Source organism: Boleophthalmus pectinirostris, unplaced genomic scaffold, assembly GCF_026225935.1.
Source record: "Boleophthalmus pectinirostris isolate CB_2022bp ecotype Guang Dong unplaced genomic scaffold, ASM2622593v1 HiC_scaffold_10, whole genome shotgun sequence".
NCBI classification, from domain to species: Eukaryota; Metazoa; Chordata; class Actinopteri; order Gobiiformes; family Gobiidae; genus Boleophthalmus; species Boleophthalmus pectinirostris.
In genome coordinates, this window is record NW_026570971.1 from 12,422,587 (window position 1) to 12,448,397 (window position 25,811).

Below are 25,811 nucleotides of genomic sequence, written 5' to 3' on the forward strand. Positions count from 1 at the left end.
TAAAAGTATTAAAGTACTTTTCCTATACTGCGCAAAATCTACACTTTTGAGCTTTTAATTATGTTACAAAGCTCGAGTTATGTTTTGTTTCATTCACAATGTTTGAGTAACCTTCGCATTATCAAGCTGTCTGCATCTCCAAAGCTCAAAATGCTCTGTCCCACCTTGTGATGTCAGATATTTTTTACCTTTTGTTCAGTAGAGATCTGCAATTCTAATGAAGGTATATGGAGTTTAAAAACATAGTGGAGTACTTCCTGTATGCTGTATACAAATGCTTTTCTCCATGGAGATGCTATTGCTTTGTCTGGAATGTTTCATAATATGGCATTAAACCTTTCCATCTTCATCGAGACCAAACGAGACCAAGGTAAAGGTTAGATCAGTGATCAGAATGCCTATTTTTCTGGGTATTTTTGAGCAATAAAACCACCTGTAACTGAATAAATGTGAAGTAGAGCTGTTTAATGTCACACTGTGGAACATTCCAGGCAGAGCAATGACATCTCCATAGAAAAAAATCAGGTGACAGACCTCCCACCAAAAGGTTACACAGTGCACCTTTAAATACATTTCAAAATGGATACTTTTTACTTTTTCACTACATTCAAGAGTATGTATCTGTACTTTCTACTCCCCTAAATTTTTTATGTGGCCTGAAAAGTAAAAGTACTTTTTATTATTGTTTGAGACCCGCTGAGGGGTTTTTAATGCATTGATAATATGAACAAAAACAAATAAAAACTGCTAGAAAAAAAAGACAGTTGTTTCTATTGAACAAAATTCAGCACACATTTTCAAAACTGATAAATTTGAAGCTTTAATAGGCCTAAAAATCTGAATGAAATACTTTAACTTTTTACTCTCAAAGTCTATTTGTAATTAAACTTAACTTTTTAAAGATTTTAAAAATTTACTTTACTACTTTTGCTTAAGTAGATTTTTTATGTATTATGTGTTTTTGCTCCACTATCTGTACTTTTATTAAAAAAAAACAAAAAAAAACTGTAAGTACTTGTTCCACCACTGATAACACACAAAGCCAGAATAGTACATGTACTTAGTATATACTTAGCAGGGCGGACAGTAGTGGAAAAAGAGCAGCTGGTTTGTTTTTCTTTGTCACTGATAGAATATTCTTCAAGGAAAGTCCAGATATACTGAGAAGTGGGACTACAGTAGAGAGGCGATAGAGCCAATAGACAATAGAGTTAGAAAGTGTGAAGGATAAAAGCTTTAAGCCACGTGAATTATTTAGATACAGAAGTGGAGAAGTTTCTAGGAAATACTCAGTGACACATTTTACATGGTGGGACGAGCATAGGGCTGTGTAAGATTAGGGAGCATGCAACCCAGGGTGACAGAATACATAAAAGGGCCTGCACCTGATTTTTGTATTTGGGTAAAATGTGTCTTGGTTGAATATAATGTATTATATAATGTTTAAGCAGCATTTGAGGCTCAAAAGTCCACTGTGTACTGTCTGCATCTACAGTGATGGTCTCTATTCTGCTCTGTACATGTAATATTCATCAAACACAATATATAATTTAAGTAAAAATATCTCCCGTGCTGTTTGCATCTAATTATGAAGTGTTTTATTGTCCCATAATCAAGTTTGTGTTAGCATGCTAGTTGCTGTTAACTTTTTTTTTAACCCTAAGTCTGGGGTGGCAAAGGAGAAATTCAATTTGTCAGCTGGATAAAAGTTTTTGGTCAAATATGTTTTGCAGCTCATCCAAGCCGCTTCTTCAGTTCAGAACTTCGCCATGGATTCTACCTGGACCACTGAGGGATTTTACATACAACCTAAGTCAAGGGTGTCCAAACTTTTTTGCTTGGCTTGGAACACTCATTTTAGGCCTGTACACACAATACAGTGTAATGTTATTGACATTATATTTGTAGAAACACTTCAATGCCCAGTAGAAAACACTGCCTATAATCATTTGGGCCAATTCACCAGGAGGTCTAAGGGTAAAAAAAATCATGTCAGTTTTTGGCCCCTGAGCCATACTTTGGACTAGCCAGGCTGACGCCACCTAGTGCCTCCGCTAAATTTTCATTTCTCTCTCATGAATCCTAATATTGCGAGGTCAGAGGGTTTCCATGAATTGAAACTGTCTGATTAATCAGGCTAAGTTTGGACACCCCTGGTCTAAGTGCTTATAAACTCATTGTGGTGAATCATTGTATAAGTGAAAAAAACTACAGCAAAATATTTAAAATGCAACTTGTTTTTCACATGTTTTACAACAGTAAAAATTAGGTGCAGTGCCTTTAAGTTACATTTTCTGAACACTCCTCTGGTATTTATACGGAGGAAAAATAAAAACATGTTATTAAACTTGCGTATGAGTGTCTACAGAATCCAGTGTGAACATATGGAGAGGATGCACAGGGGGTTGGAGGAGGGGGATTAGGGGCACTGCTCAGCCACAGGTCAGGGCTCCACTTGTATCCTGGGTTATTTTTACACCTCACCACAACAACACCAGCGCGCACACCTCAGCACGCTCTCAGGGGAAGGCACCTGACCTAAACATGCCACATCCTGCCGCACTGCAACTGGATCTCTCACAGTCAGGCCATACATGAGCACACATGTACAGCACGCTCTCAAGTAACCCCAAGGGAACGCAGTAAGACTTAAAGACTCACATTATTGTATATGGAAGGGATGCACAATGAGCATGATTTTATGCCAAAATCACTATAAAAAACCTTTAGAAACCTTTTAAATACTTTAAAAGGTTTAGAAAATCAGATACTACTCGATACTAAAACAAGTATGGAAATTAGATACTCATTTGAACAAGTATCGATACTAAGACAGTCACATTCACAGGACAGAAGTGAATTTTCCACTCCTGAATCGCTTTAGAATGACCTTGGGCTATATCAGAAATGTATAAGAGCACGTAGACTATAGTATATGCCCACAGACCACTATGGAACCTACCTGGACCACTGAGGGGTGACATAATGGGTAATGCAAAAGAAACTACTATGATTTAATCAATCAATCAATCAATCAAACTTTATTTGTATAGCACTTTTCATACATTTGAAATGTAGCACAAAGTGCTTCACATGCAACAGAAAAATTACAATACAATAATTAAAATCAAGAGCAACCCCCCACCCCATCCCATTGTTTCATCCATATATACAACCATTTAAACATAAACATAAAAACTAAAACATAAAACTCCTAAAGGTTATCATAAAAATCAAAATGGAGAGCTAAAATCAAATGGAGACAAAGTAAAACAGTAATGATCATTTAATTTAAAATAAATAAATATAATAATAATAATTATTATTATAATAATAATAATAATTTAAGTTAAAACGGATAAAAGTTTCAATTAAAAGCTAAATTAAAAAGATACGTTTTGAGTTTACTTTTAAAAATATGAACACTCGCAGCGGACCTCAGATCCTCAGGTAGACTGTTCCACAAACGGGGGTTGTAAAAGCTGAATGACGCCTCACCGTGAGTTTTAGCTGGACTCTTGGGACAGTTAAAAGAAGACTACCTGAGGACCTGAGAGTCCGAGAGGGCTCATATGATAAAAGCAGATCAGATAAATAAATAGGACTAAGACCATTAAGAGCTTTATAAACTAATAAAAGAACTTTAAAATCTATATGTGTTAATATGTGTTTAAAGACTACACTTGCCTATATAGAGATGTTATAAGACATTATTTACTTAAAATTCTGTTATTATCTTATATTATGCTTGTTCTTGATTCAATGTTTAAGCAAAACTATTATTAAACATTTATTTTAATAAGAAAAGGTTTAACATTACATATCTCGAAAGAAGAGAAAACATGCAGATGTTGTTGAAATTTGTCAATACATATTTAGTTTGGCCGACTTAGTCACAGTTTTTTATTTTTGGCCCGCTGTTTGACACCCCTGTCCTAGAGTATGGCATTAAACTTCTGTCCACATGGAAATAAGCAGATGGCACTGTCAAGTTACAGGTCAAATCTGTGGAGAGACGACCCCTCAAGGTATTTTAGAGCAATAAAAACATGTGTAATTATGTAAATGTATTAGAGATAGTTACATAAAGTTACTGTCATAACATCTCCATGGAGACAAGCAATGTTTCCATCTGATTTTAATTTTAGCTTGTTTGATTTTTCATAACTTACAAATTGTTTTCTAATACACTGTTTCTCAACTTCAGGGGCAGGACAACCTAAGGGGACTGGAGTTGCTCTCTCGAACCATGTCAAAAAGTCAGGACATCAAAAGAATCATTTGTTGTGCAAATAAAATAATGGAAATAGGGATGGGCTTTAAATCGGTGCCAGAATCGGTATCAGCTGATAATGATTCTCAGTACCGATATTCTATACTGGTATTTTTTCATGCTGCAAGAGACTAATGAGTCAAAATGGAAAAAGAAAAGCATTATGTGGCTGTTTTTACTCAAACAAATGCTTTTATGTCCCACTAAAATACATTTTGTCTTTTTTTTTTTTTACAAAAGTGAAAAGTTTATTTGTTATTGTGACTTAAAGTAAAATTTGTGGACCTAGCTCTGGATTTTAAATGGGAAATATCGGTATCGGGAAGTAATGCTTATCAGCTACAGCAGTAGGCCAGATGACCAGTCAAAATAAATTGGAAATACCCCACACATTATTGGATATTGGAATTACCTAACGCTTTTGTTTGATCCTGGGAGTCTATCTAAGAGCCAAACACAAAAAGCAGAACAAGCAATTGTAAAACGTATCCAGCGCAAACACGCGGTCTGTATTTCATCCACAATCAAAGTGACAAAATCACAATGTTCCCTATGTTCTTAGAAGCCTATCATCGAGCTCTCAGACTGTGAGTGGCCCCAAAGGTCAGTATAAAGCTGCCAACTCTGATAACACCACCCCAGGCCTTAAACATCCAGGCCCCTCTATCTGCAGCACATGCACTTATCTGGATCTGGGCCAGGACGCAGTATGGAAATAGAAAATATACAACAAATATGCAGGCGAAAGGGTAAAGCGCAGTGTTTACCATAAGATCCGTGACCTACTTTAACTGTGACCTACGACCCAGATCCCCTGAGGACGGATGTGGTTGATGCGCATGATGAAAATGCTTGTGAGAACTGTGATTTCAGAAACAGATTGTGGTGTAAGGAAGAACGCACAAAATAATCTTAAGTTGTTTGAAGGCACGGTGTAGTCTATGAATCATAACTCGTACATCATGTGATTTAAAAAAAAAATAAAATCATAATTAAGGGTGCACTGCTTAACTTTCCTGCTGGAGGCTCCTCTACCTAAACATGTCCATAGAGCATTTATTCATTATGAGTGTTTCTATTGCTCTAAAACACAGTCTTTCCTTCTGTGAATAGAGGCACCTCTTCATCACACTGTGGAACATTCTTGACAAAGCAAAAACATCTTCATGGAAACAAGCAGGTAGCGAACCCTCCACCAGAAAAGTTAAGCAGTGCACTTTTAAGAAACATTTTTTAAGGTCTGTATGAAAAAAAAAAGAATTGCATCCACAAACTCACTATATTGTAACATCACTTTTAAACTACATGTTGTTACTTATTTGTGTCAGTTTTTGCTTTCTGCTAAGGCAGAAATGTCAAACTCAGGCCCGGGGGCCAAATTTGGCCCACGATATAGTTATATTTGGATCACAAAATCATATCAAATATGTATTAGAGCTGGCTTGAAGGCTACAGATAGACTATAGAGACATGATTTATTTAAAATGTTGTTATTATTTTTATATTATGCTTGTTCTGTATTCAATGTTTAAACAAAACTATTATTAAACATTTATTTCAATAAGAAAAGGTTTAACATTACATATCTCCAAAAAAGTTTAGGTTGGCCCATGACTTACGATAGTCCCAGGTTTTAATTTAGGCCCTCTGTGAATCTGAGTTGGACTCCCCTGTGCTAAAGGGTCCAGTCCTGTGGTACAAGAAACACAAATGTTTAAAACATTTCATATTGTCAACATAAAGCTTTTGTCACCTGTAGTCTTATTCAGAGTGGGAACAGTAACCAAAACTTTTATTACTCATATAAGAGTACTATAAGCAATCTGCTAACTGCTTGTATCTAGGATATTATTTGATATTAAAACTAGTATGGAAACTTGATACTCATTTGAACAAATACTGATACAAAGACAGTCACATTCACATGACATAAATTAACCTTCCTCTCCTGAAAAGCTTTAGAACGACCTTGCGCTGTATCAGAACATGTATAAGAGCACGTAGACTATAGTACACGCCCATGGACCACTATGGAATCTACATGGACCACTGAGGGATTACACAGATATAAGGCCACATGGTAATATAAAAGAAACTACCATGTTGTGTTTAAAGGTGCAATGTGTAACTTTTCCATCAACTATACTTACACAGAGCTGTTATTGCTTGGCCTAGAATGTCCTATAATACGGCATTAAACTTCTGTCCAGATGGAAATAAGCACATAGTTATGACTTGTCTACATTGCTCAATACTTGAAATACCTGCACTTGTACTGTGAATGGGGTAACCTCTCCGCAGACCTAACCTGAAACTTCGCTGGATAGAGTCAGCCACTTGTTTCCATGGTGATACTTAAACATATACACTGGAATATACAAGGCAAACCAATAACACTTCAATGTACACAAGAAGCAGTTAGTGGGCCATAAAAGTTACACAGTCCACTTTAAAGTAAGCTTTAAAATGCCATGTCAACGTGTGGACTTATCTGAACTGCGAGAAATGCGATGTACTTCTTGGTACTACAGTTGGTAAACAGTTCAAAGTCTCCCCTGCAGTCATGTTGTCCTGGGATGTCTCGGGCGTGAGGTGGGTGCATCCCAGACAGGTGATGGCAGAGCTAACAGACATTACATAAGGCTCCTCCTCTCATGCACTCACTGTCAACATTGCACACCTCTGTTGACTGACTAAATTTAGCTTTACATTGAAGAGTGAGAATGGATTGACAGCAGGTGAACTATAGACTGCAATTAAAAAGCCACGTGAGAAATATACCAGAGAGTTCATCACACACACATGCAAAACACAGATCATTAGCTCGTATTAGAAGTAATTATTTTATTTAAAGAACACATATTGTGCTTAGGGTTGCCATAAAGTTATAATCTATGACCCCTGGATTATTATGTTATAAGTCATTTTAAGTCACAATATTCTTCTAAAACGACTTCGTAAAAGAAACAAGAACGCTGATTTCCGCATTAGAAAACTGCAGTGCCCAATGGGAGCTGATGTCGCCGTAAACATCATCGCAACAAAGATTCGGATGAGTAGTGTTTTTTTTTTAATTTGTACCAAAATGACTACGCTGCCGAATTCTACATGTATGACTGATTAAGAAAATAAAATTGGAGTAAGTAGAGAGCTGTGGACAATGGGGACTGATCGGCAAAATGGCGTTTTGTAAATAAGTGATTAAAATTTGTTCATGGGTGGAGTTTGTGTGTGTTTAGTCCCACTTAAAGTTTTTGGGTAATGTGTAATCATTGAATCAATTATTTTTCATTCATTGTGGACTTTTATAGGTTAGACTTTGGACTTTTTAGGTTAGAGTCGACCCATACTTTCCTTTGCAATAGATTTGTAGATTAGAAAATGCCCCTTCACCTTCTGTCATCAATGTCTGCTTTTATAAACTAAACAACTTTCCTAAATGCATTTATTCCATAGATTCAGATGATAACTTTTATTTTCAATATGCAATGTGCAAACTTAACAAACCTGACATAACATCGTTCTTAAAATGACGGTGTCTAAATCGCTAGTGTTAATTTGCAGAGTTTGTGTGATAATTAGCAGAGGTGGGTAGTACTCAGTTACATTTAACAGTACTTGAGTAACTTTTTAAAGAAACTGTACTTTTCTAGCAGCATAGTTTTACTCCTACGTGAGTAATATATATTTTTTTTAAATTTCAGTCACAGTACTCTTACTTGAGTTAAGGTTTTGATTACTCTTCCCACTGTAAGTCTACAAATGAATTTTATGGTGACAATATGAAATAATTCGAACTTTGCTCCTTCAAATATGATTTAGTTTGTCCCATTTTTGTTTGTCCTGTGAAAACACCAGATTTTGACCAACATTTAATGTTTTGTCCTTCAAATTACATTAACTTCAAATTATAAATCAGATGTTAAGTCTTTAAGTTAAGCAGTAGTTCCCCCAAATACTTTTTTACTCACAATTTCTTGGACCACTACTTTGTACTTCCACTTAAATAATTTGAGTTAACGTTACTCTTACTCCATAATGGACCTTATCAATCATATAAACTATCTGGTTCAACATTTGTGGCTTTCATGTGTATTTCTTATTCCTATAGCTGTTTAGTCACGCTGTATTATCACTTCAAAATCACCTCTTTCTATACAACCACATTAGGTTTATTGACACCTCCAGGCACCATTACTATTGATGACATTATGTAAGCCCTCGTCACTCTGTTTATCATTTGTCAGGACAGATGGGCCTCTTATGCAGCATCCTTTTCATTCAGCGCGATCTTGCTGATAGTTATCGGACAAAGATGCTGTGTTGGAAAATGACTGGCTGTTTGAACCTGAGCCGTGCGCCGAAGTGTTGGTACTGTCTCGATAACAGCCGGGTAACATATCCTGAAACCCAACCCCGCCTATTCTCCCCCATGCATGTTCTACAGTGTCATAGTTTAGTTTGTATGCGCTGGTCCATGGACAGGTTAATTAGCGGGTCTGCTGTCCCGAGATAAGAGCCTACAAATCCTCTTAACAGATACACGCCGAGCCGGGGCCAAGTGACACAAACCCGCACGGCATTCTGGGACAATGAGTTTTTATGAAGCCGCTCCCCCCCAAAAGGCTTCGACTCCCTCATTTACGCCGGCTTCTGTGAAAGAGCTGAATAAGGCTTTGTGTTGGAATTAGCCATCCAAAGCAGCCTCCAGATACAAGCGTTTACAACCAGGGTAGAGGGTTAGAGGGTTACCGGCTATGCTAACGAGCACAATGGCGTGTAAGGGCCATTTTAATTTGCGTTTGTAAAGGATACAGTTCTTTTCAGTGATGAAGAGCTCCGCAATCTGTAAAGCACAAAAAAAGCAAGTTTAAGTATATAAACTATGACATCATCTCTTTTTATTTTGGGAGTCAGGACGAGAGTGGGTCATTGAACGGAAGGATGCATTTCTATATAAAGCCCAAGTCAAATTCTCTCACTGTTTTAACTTGGTACTTCAAATAAGTTAAGTGAGTTAAGCAGAATTAGATCAGGTAAAGTGGGTCTCTTTCACTCAAGGACATACCAATACTGTTTTAAGACTACTTACTTACATTGAGCATCTGTCACCACAAATAAATGACATTTAAATTGTGGTAAATTGGATAATCTCAGTACTGGCTTGCCCTAGTTGTGTAGTTAAAGTGTAGTTAAAGTGTAGTTATTTTACGCTAAATCTACTCTTGTGAGCTCTAAGCCATGTTATAATGTTGCCATCTCATCAAAAAATATGTGTTTTGTTTCATTCATGCATGTTTGAGTAATCCGTTATTATTAATCAATTATTATTCATCTTAATTGCGGGTACCCAACCGGTCTTTTCCTGAAACGATGGCAGACCAGGCTGAGAGAGTGACTTTAGTGTTTTTATTACATAAATGGTTTAGTCCTGGTTTAGTTCTGGTTTAGTCCTGGTTCAGTTCTGGTTCAGTGCTGGTGTAGTCCTGGTTTAGTCCTGGTTCAGTCTTGGTACAGTGCTGGTGTAGTCCTGGTGTAGTCCTGGTTTAGTCCTGGTTTAGTCCTGGTTCAGTCCTTGTTTAGTCCTGGCGACTGGCTTTGCTGTTTGCGGCGTGCATATATTTATAATCCGCTAATGACACGGCGTAGGTTCAGACCTGGTTTAGTCCTGGTTCAGTCCTGGTTTAGTCCTGGACTATTGGACTGTTGGACTAATGGGCTGAAACCAATTTATCACAGACACGGGCGGGTAACAAGTTTAATGTTAACAGGTCCGGGCAGGATGTGGATTTAACTTCGATATAATCACGGGTTAACGGACGGGTGTGGGTCTACAAAAATGGACCTGTGCAGGACTCTGTCTTACATCTCCAAAGGTCAAAATGCTCTGTTACACCTTGTGATGTCACGAAGAGGTAGTTTTCAAGTTAATAGCTCCCTTTTACCTTTGGTTTAGGAGAGATTAGCAATTCTGGTCTGAAATTATCCAAATTATCCCAGTGGAGGTGTTTGGAGTTTAAAATCACAGTGGTGCACTTCCTGTATTACAACATGACATCACAAGGTGGAACACAGCATTTGAGAGAAGAACTCGACCTAAATGTGCAGGGTTTGTGTGTTAAATATGTGTGAATGAAACAAAACACAATTCTGTTTTTGATGAGGAAACATAATAACAAAGACTTGAAAATAGCGTAATATGGGCCCTTTAAGTTAGATTAGTTTAAAATACATAATGTAGTTGTTATGCTTTTGTTTTCGATAGATTGTACTTCATAATAAACAGTGATTGTAATGAATTCTCGGCTCTGCTACTGAACTAGTCTTAAGTTTACTAGGACGAGTTGTAGATCTCCAGTTGTTGTACACTAGCACTCAAAACAAATAGCTACCTCTCCTAGCATTTCCACTGGTCTGGAGAACATCACTCCACATTGTTTTGACTTTCAAGAGTTTCCAGCAAGAAACGAATCCGGTGTCAAACTGAAGTAGAGGTCTTTTAAACTTTAATATCATCTGCATCGACCGGATCATGCATTTCCGAGACGTATATACACAGTGACCTAGATATGAGCTAACCATTCTGTCGCTATACACAAAGGGAAAAGACACTTTCTATTAGCGGAAACAACACTGCAAAAAATGAAACTTAATGATTACATTCTGTATGCTTGAGTTGGATTCACTTATTTTGGTTAATTAAATTGACTTTTTTGATGTGTTTCCTTATAAGTCTTATTATAAAAGGACTATATTACACTATTTTTTGATCTATTATAATGCTGTTTCTTGCTCCATACTTGGAGTCGTGTTTTGTTTAATTCACACACAAACCCTGCATATTTAGGCTGAGTTCTTTGCTCAAAGAGAAAACACCTTGTGATGTCACATGGGACTACAGGAAGTGCTCCACTGTGTTTTTAAGATCCTTACACCTTCACTGGAATAATTTGGATGATTTCAGCCCTGGAATTGCCATCTTTACTGAACAAAGAATTAAAGCTAGATGATAACTTGAAAATGACCGCTTCATGACATCACAAGGTGGAACAGAGCATTCTGGGTTATAGAGATGTGGATAGACTAATGATAAAGACTTACTCAAACATGTGTGAATGAAACAAAATACAACTAGGGTATGTTTTTGAGGAGGTAACAACATTCTAACATGGCTCACAAGGAAAATGTGTGAGCAAATTGCCCACATAATGACGGCAGGACAATACCCCATTCTGAACTTTTTTCAGATTTTTTTTTTTTTTTTTACATTTTTTGCAGTGAACATGTTGTGCTCTATTTACTACACCCCCACTGGGAAAGAATGGCTAGTGTCAACATGTGATGGATTGGCCTACTTAACTTGACATTGGGGCAAGCCGCATGCACAGCCCCATTTGAATCACACGAACCACCAATGACATTTCTGGCCATTTTAAAGGTCCTGCATTACGCAACATTGCCTCTTGTGAGCTTTTTTAACGTCATAATAATGTTATCTCATCAAAAACAGACCTGGAGTTTTGTTCCATTCGCACATGTTTGAGTAAACCTTTATTATTAGTCTGTGTACATCCCCAAAGCTGAAAAATGGTCTGTTCTGAATGATTCTAGTGAAGGTGTGTGGAGTTTAAAAACACAGTGGAGCACTTCCTGTATTACCACATGACATCACAAGGTGGACCAAAGTGTTGAGAGAAGAACTCAGCCTAAATATGCAAGGGTTTGTGTGATAAACATGAATGAATGAAAAAAAACACAAGTATGTTTTCCATGAGTAAACAACATTATACATAACAAAGACCAGAAAGCAGTGTAAAATATGGGTCCTTTAAGTGAACATTTGTTACATTTGTCTTGTCTGTGGTCCGGCTGCGTCTCTCACCTGGTGGAGGCAGTTGGGCAGCGAGTTGAAGCTCTGCACATGGGTGAGTCCGAGCAGGCAGCTGAGGAAGCAGTGGAGGGCAGCCTGGTACTCCCCCTGCCGCTGGAGCCTCCGTCCCAGCTCAAACAACCCCTCCCGCCCCCCGCTCAGCATCACCCTCTGTCCCCCGCCAAAGCACTGGCTCCCATCGGCACCCCCCTCCCCTCACGCGCGCGCTCCTCTCCTCTCACTTCTGGAACAATGGTAGTCGTGGAGTAGCTTTGTCGGAGGCAGATCCCGGTTCTTCGTCTCTGTGGAAAGCAAAGCACAGGTGGCGAGGTGAGAGGCAGGCTGGAGAGGAGAAGCTTCGGCTCAACACACAGCTAAGATCCATTCCCTCCCTCCTCCTCCTCTTCCTCCCGGCTGCACCAGGAAAGGAGGACAGAGGAAGTCAGAGAGTGTGGGCAGCCTGAGTGGCAGCGCCGCAGGCCAATCAGGGAGCGGGGCAGTCGCCGAAGCACCGCCCACTTGTATGTAGCACACGGTGTCTTCGGCTTTAAAAGGGAAATTGCCACGCTGGGGTAATGAGGAAAGAGCCAGGCCCAGACTAAACATAGCATCAAAGGATAGAATAGAGAATAGGGGAGGCAGGTTTGAATGTGATTTGACTGCTCTAATTTGCATTCATATGGTAATACATAAGAGTGAGATCTTGGAGGGGTGATAATTTATAAATGAGCAGCGCATAGGGAATGTGCACCAATAAGCAAAGCAGGAAATGCTGTGTGAGCATGTTTCATATTATGGTCCATTTGTTTACATTTGATTCTATGAAAAAGTCATTCCCAAAACAAATGAACACATTCCTGTATTGACAAGTGCACAAATTAAATCTCGCTGACAACTGTTGATAAATGTGAGCTTTTTATACAAAGAAAGTCTGGTGTTTTTATGTTGCATGGTTAAAAGCAGGGGTGTGCAAAAAAATCTGAATATTGATACTAAATTTGGTGATACAATATCGATATAGTATCGATATATTTGCAATGACATCATGCAATACACATGCATGCGTATTAGCGGAGACACAATGCAAACATTAGCAAAGGAAACAGTAAAAAACTCAAGATAAAAATACAAATGAACACATTTTCAGGAACCTGTTCAACAAAAAAACGTGAGTGACTGTAATCACTGTTGGACAAGTTACTTCAAAACTATAATGTGCTATTTTTTATGACTTGTTACTGTAATTTCAAAGTAATTCGTTACATTACAATATTACTGTGTTTAAAATGTAAAACATCACATGACTATTACAGCACTTTTAAGTTATTCTCACCAAAATAACTCTGCGAAGATGCCAGACCTTTGCGCTCTATATGGACTGAACCAGGACTAAACCAGGACTGAACTAGAACCAAACCAGAACTGAACCAGGTCTAAACCAAAAACTGAACTGAGGACTGAACCAGGAGGACTGAAGCAGGACTAAACCAGGACTAAACCAGAGTTGAACCAGGACTGAACCAGGTCTAAACCAGGACTAAACCAGGACTAATCTTGGACTAGGTCTTGGAATCTAGGACCACCCCTGAGAGAACCCCGAGCTCATTGAGCAGGGTATCTGCAAACAGCGATCGAGCGTCGGTTACTTTAGCCCTGTGGAGCGTGGAGCTCTGCGCTGGTCCTTTCACCCGCGCTTATCCAAAGGTCTACACGGGCGCACCTCTGGGCCTGTCCCGACATTCTGAACCATAACGATGGCGTTTCACCACTGCTGATATCACTGTGATTTTAGCAAATTTGTATAACGAAAAACGAAAAACCCACCACTTCAATCCAGGTTAAAAATGCATTGCGTTACTGATATTGTACAGAGTAAAATATTCTCTTTTTTTTCCCCTGTACTGCCTTACATTACTGAGTTACAGCTAAAAGCAATGCATTACAGTAATTTGTTACTTTTATAATGTATTACTCCAAACACTGACTGTAATATTATTTGAGAGGGGTTTAACAGCACAAACACCAACTAAGTCAATTCTTTCTGGACACACTACATTTAAAAAAAAGCTCATATTAAAGTCTAACAAAGCCTCATACAAAGCAGTGCCTACAATTAGCATCACACCCCCAGGGAATGTAGATGACTTCCGCTGCAAAGTATAAATATTGTGTCTGTCTTGCGTGGGAACAGGTCATGTTTATGGAATTTAAATGCTCTTCTCTAAATCTTACACACGGTTCTGTTAATTTCTTTCAGTGTTTTTTTTAGTAGAACAATTACAGGCCTGTGTTTGAGATGGTGCTGACAAAATGACTAATGTTAATGAGCAGATTTTGTGTTATGATTAGACACAGAATGATCCAGAAGACGGATAATGAACCATGCGCATAATATAAACAAACAGGTCCGACATTTGTGGATTTTGTGGATATTTCTTACAAAAAACACAACATCCTATAGCTGTTTAGTCATAACTGCTGTATTATCACTTCAAATCACCTCCTTCTATCCAGACACATTAGGTTTATTGACACCTCCAGGCACCATTACCATTGATGACATTATGTAAGCACTCGTCACTCTGTTTATCATTTGTCAGGACAGATGGGCCTCTTATGCAGCATCCTGTGTTGATAGTGGAACAATTAGGCTCATTTCATAGGGACAGAGTGAAAAGCACCATGACAGTTTCTAATACTATGTTAAAACTACCAGGCACAATGGCTTTTAACCTGTAAGTTTGGACACATTTATATAATTATTCCTTGCTGACACCAGTCTCTTGTGCTATTTTTGCCACTTATCTTGAACTTATTATGTTGTTGAGCCTTGTTATTATAATATACTGTGATGTGTGAGCTACTATGACCAAATAATTTCCCTTATGGATCAATAAAGTTTGTCTAAGTTTCACAATAATGTATCTAAAAAGCTATTAAAGAGGGGGTATTATGCAAAATCAACTCTATAACACAGGCATGGACAACTTTTTTTTTTTTCATGGGGCCACAGGAGAAACAGAAAATATTGTGGAGGGCCAGGCCTAAATGCTTAACTCAATTCTGCATAATATTAATTGTATTTCTTTATTAAAAAAACAGTAAATAGCATTGTTTTGACAAGCTGCTAAGAGTAAAAGATGTTATGACTAAGTAATGAAAAAGTGAATTTGCCTTACAAAAAAAGTCATTTAAAAAACACCTCTAAAAAAAAGAAATGCAGCTTTAACCTATGCATGAGGTAAAATGATAAAATACATTTATTTTGTAATTCCAAATGAGCTTAAACGAGATGGTCAGAGTCAATCATAGGGCTGTATGTGGCCTGGGAGCTGGACAATTCCCAAGTCAGCTCTAACATGTTATAGTGTTGTTCCCTCATCAAAAACATGCCTAAAGTGGCTTTATATGTCATCCAGGCATGTTTGAGTAATGTAGTGATCTCTCCCGGCCCTATTCAAACACTCCTTATGGTTAGCAGTAATATTTTGGCCAATGCTCTGTCCACAAACCTATGTTATTACTGCTCCCACGCGACAATTCTCCGTAAACATACAAAAATTATGATACAAAACTGTACACTACAGCTTAAACTGATACGATGTGCAGTACTTTTATGAGCAGAAAACATGCAGATCTTAATGTGACAATGCTGTAAATGAGGAGGGATGTTTGAAACTTAAAAAACATGTCAATATGGTGTTTTGGGCAAATTTTGCACTTTCAAAAAATAAAAGGTGACAAGGTGATATAAATAAGTTATGTGTTAGCAGTTAATACCCCATAAAAGTAAAATATCCGCTCTTTCAGTAATCTGGTTCTACTTTTTGAAAACACCACAGTTAAAAGTGACATATTATGTAAATTTGACTTTAAGAAGTTTTAATTTAATCATGTGATAACAGTGTTCCCTCATCATTATCACATTCAAAGTTGCATTTCCATTGATTCATGCATCTTTGCGTAATCCTATATTGTCCTGCATCTGGGGCATTGGAGTGGTCAGAAAATGTCAGTTTTCACCTACCCCCTATCCCCACCCATTCCAAAGTTATAGATGAAAATGTCTCGTAGTCATTTTTAACAATAAAAGCACATAAATAAAAAGTTGGTACAGTGAAATGCCACTCTCAGTTCTGCAGTTTTGAACAGAAAACCAATAAAACTCAACATAGCAGGAAGAAAATGTAAAATAAGGATCTATATACATCATTGTTTATTTATAAATACAAGAAAATGTGTTCTTTAAGCATTTTGCACGGGCTTAGATGCATTTTGAGCTTCCAAGGGCACAGCATAATTAGACAATTACTCAAACATGTGTGAATGAAATAAAACACAGCTCTAGGTACAGTATGTTTTGGACAAAGTAACATGAAGGGCATACAGAAGTTATTGTCAAAATACACCTACATACTTTACACACCAATCCGCCAACACAAACAGTACCAGAATCACAGTATAAAAAGTATTAACCAACTCACCTGCACAAGTGATTAGAAGCATCCTGTAGTCTGGCCCACACCAATATTTATTCAAAAGGAGGAGTGTCTGCACTGATGTCTGTGCTCTTCACTCCTCTAATCAGCATTAATGTGGCCTGCGCGAGCCAGATAGAAGCGCAGATAGCCACTCAACACTTGATCCAGGGATGATTCAGAGAGGTCAGGAGAGCCGGCCTCCTCCTCCTCCTCTTCCTCACCCGGAGCTGCAAATAAACCTGCTAATACAAAGCAAATGGCCACAGTCAGTCTCCATCAGTGTACAGCGCAGCCAGCAAAGCACTATGGGGTTTTAATGCAGAGAGAGAAGCTGGAGGTGAAGAGATGGAGGGGTATTAGAACTGCACAGATAGGTCAAGGCAAGCGGTGTTGGTGTTTGGACAACAGCATTAAGAATAGGCCTGGATATGCTGATGCAGAAGAGAGAGAGAGAAAAAAAAAAGAGAGAGAGCAGGGATCGGTTTACTTGCCCGTGCAGTAAAGTAAAGAGGGAGTAGGCAGAGGCGATGAGAACATGGGGTGATGGGGCAGAAATGACAGGATGTGAGGTGAAGTATGTTGACAGAAGATTATGGAAAGTGCCGCTGTCAAACTGCTGGGCCTGTCTCGCAATTGTAGATAATGAAGGAATACTTGGGTAAGGTATACGTCACCCCCTGCTGGCAGTGGTGGGGAGGAGAATAAAAGTATGAAATGGCTTTTTAGTATGGCCCATAGACTGTATATACACTGCCTGGCCAAAAAAAAGGGTCTCATACTCTAATATTTCTTTGGACCGCTTCTTGCTTTGATTACGGCATGAATTCACTGTGGCATTGTTTCGAAAAGCTCCTGCATGGTCACAAGAGTTATTTCCATCCAGTGTGGCATAAATTTTTCACCAAAATCTTGCACTAATGATGGTCGAGTCTGAGCTTTCTCCAGAACATCCCAAAGATTCTCAAAAGGGTTAAGGTCTGTACTCTGTGGTGGCCAATCCATGTGTGAAAATTAAGTCTCATGATCCCTGAACCACTCTTTCATAATTTGAGCTCGATGAATCCTGGCATTATCATCTTGGAATATGATCGTGCCATCAGGGAAGAAAAAATCCGTTGATGGAATAACCTGGTCATTCAGTATATTCAAGTAGTCAGCTGACCTCATTCTTTGAGCAGATACTGTTGCTGAACCAAAACCTGACCAACTGCAGCAACCCCAGATCATTTGCTTAGTTAAATCCAGGTGGCTTTTTTTTTTTGGCCAGGCAGTGTATGAATGGACATAGATAACCCCCTAGTCGCCCCGTTACAAAAAGGAAGTGACACATGGAGGTGCTTCCGGCTCCATCGACGGTTTCAAATTGACTTCATGTTGAAAAACTGTTGCCCCTCTCTCTGTATCTGCTGCAGTGAGCTTTGTCATTTTGATCTTGTGTGTAGAATCCCTCAGTCATCCAGGTAAAATCCATGGCAAAGAAATTCAATTTGTCAACCGGACAAACGTTTATTTAGGTTGAAAACGTTTCGCAGTTCATCCAAGCTGCTTCTTCCGTTCTGCTCAGTTGTTGGTGGACACTTCCTTATATCTGCCTGCATGGAGGAGCTAACTACACTGAAACTACTCTGAACCTAACGCCCTACTTGTTTACAGTTTATGTTTATTAGTTAGGTCCATTCTCTCTCCTGAGTATCAATCAGGACAGATGACAAAATGAATTTCTCCTTAAAATGTTCGTATAAACCCACTCTACAGGATCTTTGTGTTTTTATTTTACTATTTTGAAATAAAATAGTGAAATAAATAAACACATTCTTATTTGTAATTCCTAAATTGGCTCCAAATTTGCCCTCGAAACGGCCAGCCTCATGAGCTTCATTTGACTAGAGCTGAATGATATGGGTGACGTCACACTCCCTTAGTTCACACCCATTATGTGGGCGAAAACCACAATTCTAATACTGACCAACCAACTACTATATCTAGGATCTAAGAGCCACTGTGGATTTAACCTACACTTCACCATGATGTATCCAACGACTTCCTTTGTGAAAAAAATAAGACTTGGACAACATAATTTAAGACTTTTTAAGGCCTTAATTTAGGAACATGAACTTTAAGACCTTTTTAAGGCTTTTAAGACCTTGTAGCTACCCTGAGAAAGCTCACTGAGAAATAAGGTAGCAGTTACTCCAAGTAATTTGCCATCTATCTAGCTGACTACAGTGGAAATGCTCTTTCTCTACCAAAGTTGAGCTGGATGTGGGTGTAAAGGACAATTGTTTTATTTGGAATGTTTCCTGTGTGAAGTGCGTCACTTCCAGTAACAGCAGGAATTGTTTAAAAATGTTTTGACTGAGACATGGCAGCGAAAATGGCATAACTATATGGATGGTCTTTCCTTATACTTTAGCTCCTGCCTAGATGGGGAAAAAGAGTATCTCTATTCTGTAACACTGTTGGATTTTGTTAGTTTTGTCGCTACTAATTCACTGTATGTTTTCAGCTCTTACAGTGGTTATGTGTGCAATACAGACAATAAAGATGACGGCTGCTGTACACATCCACTTGTTCGCTTCATTCATCTAGCTGGGACGCTACAGCAGGTTTTGACCAAAGCAAAAAAAAAAAAAAAATCTAATATATTCACTTTAGCCACAGGAAGTAATAATGCATTAGACATAAATGGCACTTTTCCCAAGATGCTTTGCAATTTTCTGCATTATTTATTCACCCCCTACTCAGTGGTAGAGCAAATATGGTAGCCACAGCTGTACTGGGGTAGATTGATGGAAGCAAATCTGCTCATTTCCCTACTGACCCTTCCAACCACCACCAACACTCACACAAACACACCACACTCACACGCAGGCATGGAGGGTGAAGTGTCTTGCCTAAGGACATAACAACAGTTTGCACTAGAGCCACCACTGCCCCATTGTGGCACCTGGTATTCCAGCCGTCTCACATCCCAGTCCCAACCAGACCCAGCCCTGCTTAGCTTCAGAGATCAAACATTGACAAGGTATTGTGGCCATAATTACACAAGAAGCTCTGACCTACATACAAACTTCCTATTTCAGGAGTAAATGGTTAATCACAGTGTGCTCATAAGATTAACTTTACTGACTGCTATTACTTTTTAAAATCAAACCTAAGAGAGTTGAGCTACTGGCAAAAGTATTTATGCATTTATTTTACATTTTGGAAATAATATTGAGCTATTTAGTGTGAATTATATTTGTAGTTTATGGTCAATATGAATGAGCCCTATTAAAAGCAACACTAGGTCATTTTAAGTGGTTTTCTTGCTTACTTTATGCATTCCCAGCAACTTAATTATAATATCTATAAGCTCTTTTCACAACAAAGGCCAGAGCGGAGTTTTACTGTCATACTATAATAATACTATCAACTAAACCACCACACACTGTAGGCTTTTAAACGATTTTTAAAAGTGCGACAAAAAGCATGAGGAGACACGAGGAGAATCTTATGAGACATAAGGGCTGCAGTGGGATATGTCTGCGGACCACAGGGTATAAAGTTGTGAGCACAATCGCGTCAGCTGTTTCCTGTCTACAGTAAAATGACTCACTTTGAGACTCTTAAGTGTTCAAAAAATCAGTCAAGTCAAAACTGTTATTTTTATTTGTGAAATGTTGTGCAATATTTCCAATACATGATTTTTAAAGCATAAAAGATTGTAGATTAAGTCCACAGTAGTAGAGTAGAGTCACTATCGCTAATCTGCAGCTTCACCTCGATCCGTGAGCTGTGTGGATGTAAAAAGACACATGTGAGGAATTACTCTCACCTTTTTACTTTCAAAGAACACATCAAACTGGATTAATAGCGTGGTTTTGTGGACTGGGTGTCATTATTTGCAGAGGACAATTTCTACAGATAATGTGGATGAGATGCTGCAGTTTAAATTTAACACTTTAGGAGAGGTGAGTAATAAATTCTTCTCATTATTTTCCCTATATCCCAAGTTTGTATCTTTCACCTCTGTTTCTATAACTACATCTGCCCATGACGCTGTGTTTTATCGGCTGTTACCGTGCTTGCAGATTTTTAGTGGTTATGATCTGACAGAGCAACTCAGAGTCACACTGACACCAATATACATGAGGAGCGCAGCGGCTTCAAAATTGCACACGAACGCACAAAGTCGGGTCACATCTCCTCGAACTCAGAGAAAAGCAAATTGCAGCCAAAATTGGGCAAATTCTCCTGTAGAGTGTAGCGGTCTTAACACGCCAACAGTGCACATCCTCATCGTACAATAAAATGCTTTCTAATATAAAGAATAGTACACAGTGAACTTATAATCATCTGCACAGCTGCTTATACAATTTATTTACACTGTGCACATGGACAGTAGCCAGGCTGGCACCACCTAGTGCCTCTGCTCAATTTCATTTCTCTCCAGTGTCTAGGTTAGGAATCGGAATACACTAGATGGTTTTCAAGAGCCCTAGAAGTTGTAGATCATGCACCAGCCAATCAGCAAAGAGCTATGAAGTCAGGACTGGGTCCCTTTTTGGATGGAGTTATGTGTGAATGAAAACAATACACAACTCCAGTTATGTTTGTGCTGAAGATACAACATTAAAAGATCAGAAAATGGTGTAAAATGGGCTCTTTAAGTTTTATGTGCTTTATAGATATAAGGCAAAATTGTTTGCACACATTCTCCCATTTAAGCATCATTTATCAAAACTTTGTGAACTCGACAGACGTGACTGAAACCATCACAGAGCTATAGGTTCCACCCTGACACGCTCCTTCAAACACACGTGCGTGCATACGAACTCATGGACGTACGCTCAGGTCCTCGCCACACAAATGGAAATCTACCTGTAATTGGAATATTGATCATCTGTCGGGTGGAGTAGCAGGACAAATACATCAGCGTGCTCAGTAAACAGTGTTTGCAGCAGCACTTCCAGGACAGCCTAATGCAAATGAATGGAGAGCAGCACAACAAAGCGTGTCGCCCATACATACAAATCCAACGCACCCAACGCTTTCAATTAGAGAGTCATCCATCTCAGGACTGTCATAGAAGGTTAAAGCTGCAGGCTACACACGCTACATTCGAATTAGCGTCGAGAACAAAGACTTTTTTGTCCAATTTGAAAAAAGAAACCTTGCAATATCATATATTTAGGGATGAAAATGAAGTGGTTAAAGTGAGTATGACAGATTTTCATGATAATCTACTTTTGACTTAATTTGGTTGGATAATGCCTGCTTAAAATATAAATAATAGTTTTCCACTAACCATGAAGCAATTTGTGAAAAAAAGTTGAAAAATATCTTGAAAATTATGGTAAGTAGAGAGTTTTAAACATATTGATAACATTACACTAAGGAGAATTCATCACAAAAGTGTAAGAATTTTTTTTTCTGATACTTAAAACAACTAATTAAATATGTTTTCTTATCATTTTATTTGTCTGATAATAATTTCTGTGTACATTAAGAGAGTTTTGTTAAATAACAAATCACTAGCAAAACTCTTCCCTACTGTGATGTCACGATTTCTAACAAGGAAGAAAATTATAATCCTAAAAAACTGCCACATTGGGAAAAATTTAATGTTGCAAATATTAACTGCAATGGCCACTGGAGGCAGCACACATATGTTTGACTGTTTTATAACATGAAGCTGCAAGTTTACCTAGCTTACACTAAAACTGTCCAAAAATTACTACATATTACTAATTATTAAAGGATTGTTATCTCCATCCTGCTCCATGGACAGACTCATTTGTTCTACACGCCATACGGATATACAACGCATCTTTATAAAATTAATTACTGCTGTATTATTATTATTTATAGTAGTACTAGCAGTATTAAGCAACCTATTTAAAAAATGCACTAACTTGTTGAGATTGAGATTGGAAGCCACTCGACAGTCTAGGCCCTCTAGAAGGTTTCACTTTAAATGAAGCTATCTACTCCACTGCACCAATAATCCAGAGTCCGGAATTGAGAGACAGGCTAAACTTTCTGAGCCTTTGTCAATTACTTCTGGATCTAAATTACAGGGAGAGGATAACTCCAGGTGGGGCCTTATATCACCCATTTATAACAATGGAGCGCTTGGTGGAGGGCCACAGTGACTACTTAAACTGTGCACGAGAATTGATGGACATGGTAATCAACAACCAGCCCAGTGGTCCGTCAGGAGATAAATAACCACTTAATGCTTCGATGGTTAATTATCCAAAAAAAAATTAAAAAAAAATGACTAAAAGCAAAAACTTATATGCAACAAGGGGCATCTTCACCAACATGTGAAAAACTTAAGGTGAATTATGTAGTATGCTGGAGAGACAGGTGCAAACCTTTCACATAGGAGAGCTGCTCCAATTTTACATCTATAGGCATTTGACAGTGATTTTAAAAGCTTTAAAATGTTCCAAAGTACACATGAGGTAATAGGGTTGAGACGAGACAGAATTTTCACAAGAAGAGACACGACATAGTGTCCACAAGAACGAGATGAGATTTTAAACTAACAATCAGATCATTTCCCAATTTACGGTCTCATGATTTTTTATTTGTTTTTAATTTTTGTATGTATGGTGGCTTCCATTACTTAGTTAAAGATGAAGAGAGCATAAAAATTTATTTGTGGATCTTTGTTGTTCCACCCTGTCTGCTAGTGAATTAGATGCGCATATATTTGATTATATTATTTCTCAACCAAATTTTGACCTGAATTAACTGCATCAATATTGGTCCTATAACTACAAAATGAAAACTGGGACAAAGTTTAAAGTGTCCTCTGTCATAATATGTGGACTACAAGTCTCTGTGTGGAGGAGCCTTTTTGTTACAGCCGCTCAAAGATACGCAACTTTCCAGAACTTGAGAGAGGCGTAACCCTTTCATGCCCTTGCAAAATGTAAAGATGGAGGATAAAATCAACAAAACAAAACAACGCCAAGTCTGTTTTTGATGACAGAAAATTGTGCAATATGAGCCCAATAAACTCCATATACAGTTTAGTATCAAAAATAGTTGATTTAGTTTGTTTTGTGCAGCTCTAGTAATATATGTATAAATAAGTGTACACAGAAGAGTCCCTACATGGTCTAAGAATCAAACCTGGGACCCTGTTGTTGTCGTGTTGCAATGCTAACCACTAATTCTACAATGCAGCAAATAATACAGCAAATGTTGTTGTATAATCTGTATAGCAGGCGCATGCAGCAGAAGGAGTGTCTTACAAGAGTCAAGAAAGTGTTTGCTAGAAGAACATTTTGCATTGTCCAGCAGATTTGGGGAGCTGGCATCTCCAGTGTCCCAGTGTCATTTGAAAACGCTGCACACGGCCCTACATCAGCATATACTATTTATATTTGTGCTGCGTGCACGTACAGCTGCTGTGTGCACACTGCCCCAGCCTGGACCTCTCCTGTGGACCCTGCACTGTGACTGACCGCTTCATAGCTCCAGCTACAATATGACAACGCCCCTCATGTGACCAAGTGCACAGGCATGTGTTACAGGGCATAGTGCATTGTTAATAGTGTTGTCCCAGTTCTAAAATTTCAAACTCAATTTCAGCACTAAGGAACAGACATGATACTCAGTACTAGGGATTTAACAATAACCGAAATATTGTGATATCGTATCGTCAAAGTTCTCACAATAATATCATGGACCATCACAATATATCCAAGTAGTCTTCTTTGCTTAAATTAAAAGTTATGGTGCAGCAATAGTTCAAAAAAGACAGAGGGAACTACATAGACCATGATCCTTTGCTCCATTTCAGTGCAGAATACATGAAGAAATAACAGTTCTATGCTCTTTTTAGTCTTAGTTCTTTGGATTAAGTCTTGTCAAGGCATTTTAAGAGGAAAACATAGCATATTAAGAGTTTTGTTAGCCTCCACAAAATGTCACAATAAATACCTTAAGATGTGAAAATATTGTACAGAGAGATTTGGATATTGTTACATCCCTAATCGTGAGCGTCCCCAACATTATCATGAGCTTTCCCAAGATATCGCAATAAATATCGTACCGTGAGGGTCATACTGTGACGATATCGTATCGTGAGACTATGAGAAAAGCATGTTTATTTAGACAACAGAGTGTGATTAACATTAAATCAAATTTCAGTAATAGAAACAAGCAACAAAACTGTAGCTCTGTAACAAAATAATTTTGTAAAATATACCAAAAAATACTCTTGGCAATATATACTGATACAGCATCCCACGATATCGATACTTTTAATTCGATATTGGTTTTTGCACAACCCTACTGACAACTGATCAAATAATGCCCAAAAAGAAGTAAAATAAATACAATAAATAAATGTGTTGAAAAATACATAGTTAAAAATAATTATTGCTCTATTATTGGTGTTTTGTTGCCCTGTGCATCTTTTCTGAGACTTTTTTTTCCATGTGTTTCATTTAAACAGCTGATGTTTAATAACTTTTTAGGATTGTCCAAATGTAATTTTATTTAAATCTATTGTCGGCAGTTTACAAGAGGTGCATGCAGTGTGTAATGTGTAGAGTAGTGGTTCTCGTTTGACTCAGGCTCTGCTGGTTTGATAGAGCTGGACCTACTGAAAAGCCAGTTTATGACCTGCCTGTAATCAGCAGTAAACGCTAGCGCCATCTGTCTCCTTTTACTCAATTATCTGACCCAATGCCTTTTACTGACAACACTGCGCCCAGGTAAACACACGCCATGCAGGAGCTCCAGGGCCAGCGCATTCATAACTCATAAGGCACACTTTATGAATTTTCATTTTCAGTCTCTCTCATAAGGACCGCTGTGCGAAGGGGGCGTCGTTGCTTCAGTCAGTGGTACTAGAGTGGAGCCTGGATGAAAATAGTCAGATAATTAAGTTTGGAGTTAGTCGGCTCTGCTCACTGTGTTAAATTTGGTTCATTTTCAAGAGTTTGTCCAAGAGAGGCCTGTGAGAGCTTTACTGGCTTCTGCTCCACTCTTGCTCCCTCTAGTGGACAAACAATAGCATGGAATTATTCTTTGAAAGTGAATAATACAGCACTTTCACTCAGGGTCAAACACTGTGCTCTTTATAATGGATTTTTGAAAAGGTTTTTGAGTGGATACATTTCTACAAATAAAAGGAAATATTTTATGCGAGCTATTAAAATATACTTCATTGTGTTACTGT

General features: G+C 38.2%; 1 protein-coding gene across 1 annotated transcript in view; it reads right to left on the bottom strand.

Moving 5' to 3' along the window:
- Positions 1 to 12,308, bottom strand: part of cunh14orf180 (chromosome unknown C14orf180 homolog) — a 39,223-nt gene extending 26,915 nt beyond the window's left edge. Inside the window, exons 1-2 of the mRNA XM_055160819.1 lie at positions 12,156 to 12,308; positions 9,089 to 9,119 (exon numbers count right to left, since the gene is read on the bottom strand). Coding sequence (XP_055016794.1) covers positions 9,089 to 9,119; positions 12,156 to 12,308 — 184 coding nt within the window. The remainder of the gene's footprint in view (positions 1 to 9,088; positions 9,120 to 12,155) is intronic.
- Between the last annotated feature and the right edge of the window lie 13,503 nt (positions 12,309 to 25,811).